This window comes from Chenopodium album, chromosome 6 (assembly GCF_948465745.1).
Source record: "Chenopodium album chromosome 6, dcCheAlbu1.1, whole genome shotgun sequence".
Taxonomy (NCBI): Eukaryota; Viridiplantae; Streptophyta; class Magnoliopsida; order Caryophyllales; family Amaranthaceae; genus Chenopodium; species Chenopodium album.
Window position 1 is genome coordinate 69,318,780 of NC_137839.1, and position 11,784 is coordinate 69,330,563.

The 11,784-nt window shown below is 35.6% G+C and overlaps 1 protein-coding gene across 2 annotated transcripts; it reads left to right on the forward strand.

Moving 5' to 3' along the window:
- Positions 1–5,670: 5,670 nt before the first annotated feature.
- LOC145636206 (trihelix transcription factor ENAP1-like) lies at positions 5,671–11,449 on the forward strand. 2 transcript variants are annotated; one of them, XM_081687696.1, is made up of 3 exons: positions 5,671–6,869; positions 7,480–7,521; positions 11,099–11,449. In XM_081687696.1, the coding sequence occupies exons 1-3, from the start codon at positions 6,008–6,010 to the stop codon at positions 11,110–11,112; spliced, it is 918 nt and encodes a 305-aa protein (XP_081543822.1). In that variant the 5' UTR covers positions 5,671–6,007; the 3' UTR covers positions 11,113–11,449. The 2 variants fall into 2 exon arrangements, with proteins under 2 accessions (XP_081543822.1, XP_081543823.1); XM_081687697.1 differs by lacking the exon at positions 7,480–7,521 and having other exon boundaries at positions 5,678–6,869.
- Positions 11,450–11,784: the final 335 nt, after the last annotated feature.

Below are 11,784 nucleotides of genomic sequence, written 5' to 3' on the forward strand. Positions count from 1 at the left end.
CTCTCTGAGCCAACTTTCTAGAACCATTGGGTCAGCAGTTCCATCATAGGTAGGTGGTCTATGACGGTCAAAACGATCAAAGACTGATTGCCCTTGATTATTAGGAGATGCAACATTTCGATTTGCCAATGCTAAAATGGCATCCTCAATCGCCTTTCGCCTACGTCGTGCAGCAATCTTCTTAGGACTCATTCGTGGAGGCATTCTACAAAAAGAGCAGGCAGGTTAGCTCTTAAAACACATCAAGACTCATCACATAAGAAGAAGAAAAATATACCCTTGGTTTCTTCCTACCCAAATAACTCACTCATAAACTTCTTGAAGCCTAATATGTTAAACTTTGAGATAACAAGAACTACAGACTTCATAGAAAACTGTAGCAACTCAATGAGAGTTTTAAGAACGTTTTGCTCTGATACCAACTGTAACACCCCGTCTAAAACATAAGGCATGACGTTCGCGGAAAAAACGTCAAGACGGAAATGTCACTTTAAAGGTTACCAATAAAATAAAATAAAATAAAATAAAATAAATAAAGACAAAGATTAAAATATCTGAGACAAATAAAATAAAGTGAGAGGAATCCCAAATGAACAATAAACACTTCCAATGAGGGAAAACAACCTCAAATCTGATAATCCCAAAAGAGAAGGTCCAAAGAAACTAAAGCAAGTCTATAAAACTACTAAGAAATAAAGTAAACACTCTGCTCTCAGCCCAGACTCAACAGGAATTACTCTTCACCTGCAAATATCATTAAGGTTCCACAATCAGTGGGGAGTAACTAGCAGTTCTCCCAGTACTTGTAGAAATACAAAGCTAAGTACAGAAGAGCTTAGACACTAACACAAAACTTAACAACATGTGGGAACATCAACTCAGATAATATTTACCAGTTAAACTCGAGGGAAAAATAAATAAATAAATAAAACATGGAATCATGATTATAATACAGAGTAAGCATGTAAATATAACAACGTAAGAAAAAAAAATATTACCACAAGAATTCAGACTTTGAATATAGTAACTCAAAACAAATAGTAACTCATATAGACGATAATTAACACTTGTAAAGGTCCCTTCCCAAAACAATAGTATCTTTAAAATAAATAAATTTTAACCCTTTTGAAAATAAGATTTATAGTGAGGCAAGCATATAAAATATGTATGAACGCCGGTGAAATCCGCAGCCCACCATCAAAGGTTTGTCAGGGCGAACCTACAGACGATTCCGCAGCCATCTGCGTCTGAGAATGGCCAAACTCCCAGTTTTCCTACTCGAATTCCGCAGCCCGAGTAGTTCCGGACGACAACAATTAACCTAGAAAATTACACCTCGATTTCCGCAGCCCAAAATGTTGGCATGTTCCAACCATTGAATTCCGCAGCACAATGGTTGTCTTACACTCACAAAAATATATGACATTTATAAACATACTTCTTAAAAATCATTTAAAACACATTTAGGGATCATCAACCCCAATTTAAAGTAACTGCAGGCCTTTACTTCTAAGACCAAAATTCAATATAAATTCTTCAAAAGAGTTTAACTTCAAAATTCTTCAAAATATAAAATAACCCATGTATCACACTAAGATGTCACTCTTATTGTCTGGATTTGGGTACGAAGCTAATTATAACAAAATATCACAATACACTCCGTACACAACCCTTGGCGAAGCGGTGCTAAAAACAGTGTTATTCTACTTTAAAGCACAACGACGTCGACAACTTATTTGACACTTTAAAACCAATTTTTTTTAAACTCTATAAACACTCCTAATTTAACTTAACATTAATCCTTGGTCACAATTTCCATCATTATACCGACTCATTAAAATATGTAGTAAGTTATCCAACACTATACAACAAAATAAAATATAGAATCATATAAATACAATAAAATTTAATTACTCATAATGTAATTTTAACACTACAATCAATCAACTAAACATGAAAGATTTCCTCAACAACTTAATATATTGAACTACCAGCCTTCGGCCACCATCAAGCATGACAACTGTTAAAATATTTTTTTTTTCTCAATTATAACCACCTATGATTACTCCACTAGCTAAACATGAAATTAATCAATCTAAGCATGACACACTTAGACAAAGGATTATAATAAATTATACACACTTGCAACAGTAACAATGATACATCATGGAGCAAATTAGTTTAGCCTTAGGTGAATAAAATGGAGCATGATTAACAATAAACTAGTTTAAGATAAACAATGTATGCTTTGGGAATCTAAACATGTAAACAAGGCTACAAAAATCCACTTGAAATTGACTAGTAGCTCATGCACAAACCAACGAGAATGGGCAGCAGACATTCATACTGAAGTTCATACATAATTCATGCTCAACCGAAGGAAACTAACAACAGGATCTCAACCCAATTTCTTTTGTAATTAAACATGATCAAACAACAATATATATATATATATATATATATATATATATATATATATATATATATATATATATATAGACATGATAAACAAGAAATTACATGATTTAGAACTGTTATATCCCACGCAAAATATACTATCAAACAGAGTACAAGTTTAATCGAAACCGCAACCGAAAACCCGAATAACTAATCCTAGACGCATCTAATCTTATCTTAACCCAACCATGATTTCTAGAGTAATGGAATAATGCTAGTTACCTCGATAAACTCCCGATAACACCCACGAAACTAGAAGAACTCAAAAAGAACTAGTCCTCTTGATGACCTTGAATACCTATATAAAACAATGATTGAAATAAGAAGACGTATGTATAACAAACCATACAAGAGGGGGACGAAAAAGGGGAGGGTTTAACCCATTAAACTTACTTATTTTCACAGCCAAATTCAGAGGGAAAATAAGATGATCCTTGCAACAATAAAACTCAGCAACAATCCCACAAAAAATTGAGGAAGAAGGAGATGTGTTATGGAGGTGAAAGATGGAAGAGTGCAAATTCTTTTGTGAATGATTCCCACGGTAAATGGGAAAATAAACTGATGAATTTTTGCTTAATGAGGGCAGCAAATATGATGGGTTTGGGAGTTATAAGAGGCAAGAGAATATGAATTGGAGGCAAGAATCAAGGGGAGCATTAACTAATTGGCAACTAAAAAGTCAATGAAAGAATCCTATAATTATCTTTCAAAATCAATCCAAATACTTGTATACTACTCAAATCCCACGCCAAATCAGCCCAACACCTCATAGGTTATAGCCCAAACACCGAAATTTGAACTAGTTCAGTCCATAAAAGTAACCTCGGTATGATTCGCCTCAACCGGGTCAACCAAAAACCGTAAATATATAATTAAAAATTAATATTTCAAATTAGTTTTACACTCTTATTAATCATAAATTAAAAGTATTATAATTTGAATAGAAAACAACATTTTACACATAATAATTCAAAATTTATTAGTTCAAAAATATGGGGCGTTACAACATCAATCTTTTTTTGTGATTGGTCTCAAATCTACTCTGAATATGTAATGTGTTTTCCCTAAGATAAATAAAACTATTAGTCTTGCTTGCCCGTGGACGTATCCAACACATTGTTGGTGAACCACGTAGATATGTGTGTGTTTTTCTTGTAAATTCTACATTATCAATATGTGTTCTTTCTTGCATCTGTTATAACCCCATCTATACACAACTGTGCTCATAGAGAAAAACACGTTATTTACAATCTTCACAATTAATTTTTATATTCCTAACTTATAAAGAAAGAGGAGCGTCGAAATCAATATATGGGGAGTCAAATTTAGTTCTCAAAAGACCTAATAATTACTAAATAAACAACATAAAACATATAGTTACAAATTTGAGCTCTCTTTAGAGTAAGAGCTCAACAAAATGCCACCATCCAGACATCGTCCCCGGGCTTTATTACCTGCATATTCGTTTTCATCTAGATATATGTTGCCCTTGATGTTTTTATGATAACACAAGTCAAACAAGTGGACTAATGAATTTTGTGAGTCTTGTAGTCTGTTTATAAGTACAGGAATCACTCAAGGCAAAGGAACACAAGGAGCTAAAAGTCAAAGAGATCAGCTGAAGAGTTCCTGTGAAGGAACTAAAGCTTCGGAGCAGAAGCTAAGGAAAGAAGACTCGAAGTAGAGACTTCTTAGAGAAGCATAAAGTCTGAAGTATTTTTCTATTTTAGAGTTTATGTAAGTGAAAGATAGTTAGGATTAATGCTAAGTGGAATGCGTTTAAAAAAAGGATAAGTATTGACTTGCTAAAAATTAGGATAGTCTGTTTAAGAAAATCTGTTGTGATTTTATCTTTTAAGCTGATAATTTATTTTCGAAAAAAATCTATTTTTGCAAAACTAACTTCCTAAGCTTGCGCAACTGACTGTTGATTCAGTCTTCTCCACTTACGAACATACTACTTCCTTAAGGCTCAACGAGCCCTTGTTTTTAGGACACGATTGAAAGTTTTGAAAGTGGTGTAGAGTAGTGGCATTGATATGCAGCAGTGGTGGTGTGAGTGATGGAAAGTGTGGCGTTTTCTCCAAGCAATATTTTCCTATAAATATCGAAGTTATTTTCTGGATAACTTCACCTTGCTCAAATACTTTTATCTTTCTTTTTGTTCATAAACGAGTCAAGAGTCGCATTCCACTTAAGTGTTTTTCTTAATTACTTTCACTAGAGTTTATCATTGAATTGTAATTTGGGAATTGGGAGTTTGAGTGAACTCTAAGAGAAGTTAGAAGAGAAAGAGAGAGAAGAGAATAGAGAAGAGAAGAGTAGCAAGTAGAGGGACTTGCTGCTCGGAACTTCAAGTTCATAGAGGAACTTGAAGATTGATTCTTTAGCTTGTAATAGGTTGTTTGCCCTGTTATAGTGGAGAATCTTTCCTAAAATCCCAAGTGGTCGTGGTTTTTCCTCTTGTTAGGGCCAAGAGGTTTTCCACGTAAAATCTCTCTGCGTTCACTTTGAGTTCCTGTAGCTTAGTGTTTTTCAATTCCGCAAAAAGTTAGCTCAATTCTCTTAAACTACAATTCACCCCCCCTCTTGTAGTATTCCTCTAAAGTAACAATATATATATGTGCTCATACAGAATAACTCGATCACGCAATCTCAATTGTTAAACCTACCAGTGCTAACTAAAGTAAGAAGATCGCTCGAAATCAATACTTGGATTGTCTGTCATTAAATCCACACGATCTCCATTTTGAAAACCACCATTGCTAAGCAATAAGATCGTCCAAAATAAATATTTGGAGTATCAAATTAAAGTAAGTCCCAAGAAGAACCCTCCATAGGCCATAGAGAAAGTCCTAATACATCACCGTTAGACACAAACAAAATTACATAACAACCTTTTATACTACTGAAAGTCTTACTAGTACTACCGAGATATTTTTTTCAGTAATACTTAGAGTGTCTTTTGTACTACTGAAATCATATATAGTATTACTGAGAATGTTTAGTATTACTATATTGCCTCTCATTAGTACTCTTAAAATGTCATTGTTTACAAAATTGTCATTGTTATTTAATTTGCTTGTGTCTAACCGTGAGGCCGTAGGATGGGGCCATAGGCATTTCACATTTGTTGTAGTTACTAAAAAAAACAACCCATAACATGAAGTCTTCCCTCGCAAATTATCGGTTAATGGAAGGCTAATTAATTAAGTTCGTAAAAAAGCTTTAATACTCTACTTACCTAAAAAATCCCACACTCTCCGTAACGTCGGTTCACGCGCCCCTCTCGATGTCACCCTTACCGGCGATCTCACGTTACGTCATCGCTTATCCCTCTTTCTCAAACCCTCTTATTCCTCTTATCATGCTTTTCTCGTCGGCCGGCGCTTTTTCTCTCTCTTCTTTCTCTCTCCTACTTTCTCTCTCCTCCATTAAAATTCCTCCGATTACCTCCATAACTACGACAATCTTCCCTACCTTCTTCTTCTTCTTCATCTTCCTCTTCTTCCTTTGACTGATCTGATTGTTCTCAAGGTTTTTATCAATGGCGGAAGGTCCAGATTCATCGTCGCCATCTCTGGCGATGATTTCATCGTCTCGGCCTGTTCCAGTGAGGGAGGATTGTTGGAGCGAAGACGCGACGTTTACGCTGATCGAGGCGTGGGGACAGAGGTATATTGAGCTGAATCGAGGAAATCTGAGGCAGAAACAATGGCAGGAGGTTGCTGATACGGTGAATAACCGCCATGGACATGTGAAGAAAGCTCGGAGAACGGATGTGCAGTGTAAGAATCGGATCGATACTTTGAAGAAGAAGTATAAGATTGAGAAAGCTAGGGTTTTGGATTCTAATGGTGAGTATAAGAGTTCTTGGCCTTTCTTTGATCCTTTGGATCAATTGATTGGATCTACTATGCCGTTGAAGAAGGTTTCTTCTCCTTCGCCTCCAATGGCGGTTCCGTTGATTGCTCATCGGACGCCGATGATTTTGCCTCAGAAGAGGCCGGCGCCGTCTCCGTCGCCTCCGGTTCCGACTCCGGCGCCGATGCGAGGTGATGAGCCGTCGTATTTTAGGAAGAATTATTCGGCGATTGCTGCTGCTGCCGCGGCTGCTGCGGCGGAGAGTGAGGATGAAGATGAGGAAGAAGAGGAGGAGGAGGAAGAGGAAGTAGAGGTGAGTGGAGAGAGTAGTGAGGCGGATGGGATAAGGAAGCTGGCAAGGGTGATTGAGAAGTTTGGGGAGGTTTATGCGAAAGTCGAGGCCGAAAAGCAGAGGCAGATGGTTGAATTGGAGAAGCAGAGGATGCAATTTGCCAAGGAGATGGAGTGTCAAAGGATGCAGATGCTTGTTGAAATGCAGGTGCAGCTTGAGAAGGTTAAGCGTGCCAAGAGATCCGATTCGAATGGTGAGATTACGCTTCATAGCTTTGTTATTTTGTTTGATTTTATTGATCATGTGAATTTTAGATTATAATCGTTTTATAATAATGTGTTTGAGGAGCATATATTATATTGAGGTGGATGTACTTGTTCAAATATGCAATTTGCCCCTTTGCATAAAGTTATTGTCAACTTTGATCTATTTTATTAATTGCATGCTCTATGGTTTGCTTGCTAGGTTTTGTTATGCTCAAAATTTTACGAAATTATGTGGAAGGTTGTTTTGTGAGTGATGGCTGGTGTGAAATATACTTTGCTTTGGTGGCTTGGATGGTGATAAACTGATAATTCATAGTATTAGAGTCTTAGTTCGATGTTGTAGTTGTTCAAGTTTGTAGAGGTTTGGTGAGTCTGAGTAGACTGGTAGAGTTCATGTGCTTCTATTTCTTGATGTTTGCCATTCTTAATATGATAGGATTGGCTGTTGATATTCTCCTTAGGATCAGAAAGGTGGATGAGTTTATTTTGTTTGTTTTTATAATTTTATTCGGGTTACATACGATTGTCAGTTAACATGATTTTTATCAACATAAATACAATCCTTGAATTTCCTGTCATATTTCTCATTGATGTCAGGAGGAACTAACCTCTCTTTCATGCTCTCTTCAACTCTTACAGGTTCTTGCTTATCTCCCTAAACATTATTTTGTCAAACATCAAGTTAATATCCTATTTAATCTGTAGTATGTTGTAGTTAGGTTCTAAAATTTTCAGAGTTCTCAGGCATACATTGATTATTGTTGACTGGTTTGTCTTTGCTGAACTTCCTGTTCATTCTTTTCAATATCACTATTTTTGTTCTTTAACTTCACTGAATGACGGGTTACTTTTTTTTCTTTTTTTTTTCTTTTTCGGAGGGGGCGTCATATGTGTGATACGAGTATATGATTAATGTTCTTTGCCTTTGTTGAAGTTTTTTCATGTTATTCAGCAGCTCCATATTTTCTGCTGTGTTATGTACATGGAATTGAAACTTGTCCATTCCGTTACGAAGCAGCTGTTCTGTAGCAGAATCTGGATTTGCAATTTTCGAAAACCCCATTACATAACACCTGGCATATACTATGCTTTTCTCCCAGTGTTGATTGTTGCATAATGATGACCCATCATGTTAGGTGTTTATTTTATTTTTTATTTATTTTAAAAAATCTGTTATGTCTGTTCTTTTATTTAAACTGACCATATATTTTTAGTAATTATGTACTATGTAGTTTATAAAACATTATATATTAAGTAAATTTTATTCGTCCCCAAATATGTTGCCCATTGATATTATGATAGATTTGGTTATATTCTGTTGAAATAATACTTTTTAAAGTAAAAAAATGTAAGCAAGGTTTAAACCATGTCTGTTACAAGGTGTTTCCGCGATAATGTAACCTTTACGCATTGTTTGGATAGCATAGAAGGATGGAAAGGAAGGGGAGGAAAAGAGGAGGAAGGAGAGAGAGGAGGGAGGAGGAGATAGATGAGCTCCATATTTCCTTCAAATCTCTCCAATTTTGGAGGGATTGTAGATATTAAAGAGAGGGAAAATGGATCTCTCCCTCTCCTTCCCTCAATCCTTTACCTAGACAAGAGTAGTTGTCCTCCTCCCTTTCTCTTCTCTTCATTTCCTTCCATTTCCTTCTATCCAAACAAATGTTACTGCAATTGTAACCATATCCATGATTTATTTCTATGGTTATTTGTCCAAGCTTCTTTAGCTTCTATGAAGGGAATTTTATTAAGGGTGGATATATTTGTCATTTTTTGGGCTGAGAGATGTAGCATTATATCAAATATTAGATCCCAGAGGCATTTTCCATTTTATGAGTCTAGGACTCTAGGTTCACTAGTATATTTTGTGCTTACTGATGTTCTTAAATGAAGACCACCCCCATCGATCACAAATTACAATGTTAGTGACATTGAATTAAGGTGAAGGGTTTTTTATTTTATTTTTATATTTCTTATCTTTTTAATTTTTGGGTTTTGACTTTTGAATCTGAATTTGGCAGGAAGATCACTTACATTATGGGTCTATCGATTTGTTTAGTTGATAGGTTGAGGGAATCAACTACCTTTCCATCTCTTTAGCATGATGATTTTTTTTTATAACTTGTTGGATAGGGCTAACCATATGTTGAGATTAACTTTATTTTTGGAGTTATTGCACAACCAGGGGCAATCAATGCTTAATCTCTTTGCCGTATCTTGGGATCATCTGAGATCTGACATATCGTGACTAGTTTTGTCAAATAGGCTTAAGTTTGTTAGGAAATTAAATTGTTTGCTCTCTTTCATAGTGATTGCTGCCTATCCTCTCTTCCTCTCCTTCTCTTCTCTTTACCTTTGTTCTATTTTTCTTTGTCGCTGCTGACACTTTCCACCTAGTTGTGCTGTATTTTACGTTGCCGTAATTTTGTTTGAGCAGCCTATTTCAGTTTGAGGCTTGAGTACAAGGAATATCGTCCTCGTTTTTATGAAGAAAAACATTATTGAAGGTTTTGCAACAACAATATTGCTGTACTGCAATTTTTTTCCAGTAGTGTGTTCCACATGTAGTGAGGGTCTTTATTGAAGTTTGTAGCTCATTTAGGGGAAAAGCTCTGTAGGAATTGAAGACTGAGGTTTCAGAAAGGTTACAAAGGTCGAGAATACAGGAAAAATGGCTTGACAATTTTATTTATAAACGCTGATTCAAATTTTACTGCAACCAATCTGTGGAACTTTTATTTTTTTGACAACATATTTGCTGACTGGGGTCTGCATGTTGCTTTTCCTTGGGAACATGGGAATAGTATAGGACTTATGATGGGGTGCATTTACATGCCTCTAGGCTATAGCAACCTTTTTTATGTAGGGATAGTTTTATAATTCTATCAAACCCCTTATTTGAGGATGTAATTGTGATAAGTGCAAAATGATGCCGTTACCCAGCCTTTCAGTCCTTCACTAAGTTATAAAGATTATCTGAGTACATGGTTATAATGTGAACTTTGAATTAGGCCAAGTTTGGAAGAACTAGAGAAGTGCCTATATTTAGGGTTGTTTTGTGACTTTGCTTGTAATTTTTTCATTGACCTATATGCGCCATGTCTTGATGAAAAGAAACGTTTTTGCATTCATAAATAATCTCAACTATTGTTGATTAATGGAAAGAGTTATACTCTATACACAAAAATGTACATTTATGATCCTCCATTATGATGATATCTCGGACATTTATGGGGCCACTTTAATCCTGTCCTTAATGTTGTTAGTCTTGATCAATTAGCGTTGTGTATTTGTCGTAATTGGGATCTTTGATGTACATCTTCCTTTGTGGGATCGTTTTAAGTTGTTAAATGTGAATAATGATTTAGTAGTGCATAGAGAAAGTGTGTGGGAATTTATTACACGAATGATTGATGATATTGAGACGCAAGAGAGAAGAAAAAAGAAGTGTGAAGTTTATGTGGGAATATTTGGAAAAGGAAAGTGTGAAGTTTATTTAGGGACAGAGATAGTAGCAGTATGAAATGATTCTTTTCTGAAAGTGAATCTGTTATTGTTATTTTCTGCATTAGTCAACATGAATTGTGAAAGGTTTGATCATCAAAGTCATATCTGGTCCTACTATTTGATAACGGTGATCATAATCATCAAATTCAGATACGTTCAGATCAGGGCAAATCAAACTTTGATGAATTGTGAAACTCTAATCATCAAAGTCATGCTGTAGATGCTAGAACTAGGGTGCATTAGATTCCCAAGTGCTAATAGGATCATCTCCAAAGTTTATTTTTTGCCTTTTTTGTTTAGTCATTGGCAATGGTGCCTGTAAACCTAAGTGTGTACCTGGCCAACCTGGGGAAACAAAAGTTATTGCTGGGATAAGAATACATGATTTACCGGGCTATAGATGTATAAAGTAACCTTTGGCTTGCTGAAATCTTTCTTAGGTCCTGCAACAGCTTATTGAACGTTTTTTTTTTTGTTTTGTTTTTTTTTTTTTTTCTCCTGTTAATTGATTTTCTTTGAATCAGTTGGAATGAGGAAATTGATTGTTTATAGTTGCATTCTCTAGCAAGTTTTGAGATCCTTTGGGTATTGACAGTGTTAAAGTAGAAATTCCCTGTTACTGTGAACTCGTAAGTTTGAAGAATATGAATCATTAAGCTTTATGCATTGTTATATATAGAGCTTACATTGGTCTGTCTTTCTCTTGCAGATATGTATAGCTAGCTTCTTTGGGGAGCCACACCTGAAGTCTGATTTATGAGGTAGCCTGCAATTTCTTGCTAACGTATCAAATCGCTTTTGGGAAAGTTAATACCAGTAATTTTAGAAGTGCCGTGGACAGGAAGGTAGAATGATTTGCAAACTACAGTAGTTTGGAATGTTATGATGGTTTAACTTCTATTTGCTCTCTATTGACTCTTGATTCTTAGATTATTGCCCGATTTGGATATGATAATTTTGTAATTCAAATGTTTTACAAAATGCTAGACGCTAGTAGGTCTTCAGGAAGCTCACGTTGGTCATGCTTCTTTTGAATGAATGTGCAGTTGGATTATGTTCATCTTCTGTTTAAATGTGGACACACAGGTTTGGCTAGGATTGGGTGTGCTTGATTTGGGAGGTTAACCTGTGGAAATCTAGGGGTTGGTAGCTCGGTAAGAAGTCCACTGTGTATTGTCTATCTATCTTTCCCAGAAGAAGTTTTACTCGTTTTCAACCAAACAATGATCTCAACTCCTTCATGATGACTGTGTGGATCAATTCTTTTCTTTGGAAATTTTGCTCCTTATGTTCAACTAGATTACCTTTTAGGTATCCGTAAGTTGAAAGTAATTTTTGAAGATGGGGAGGGGGGAGGTCCTTGAATTATGAGCTCATGTTATTTTGACTTGTTGA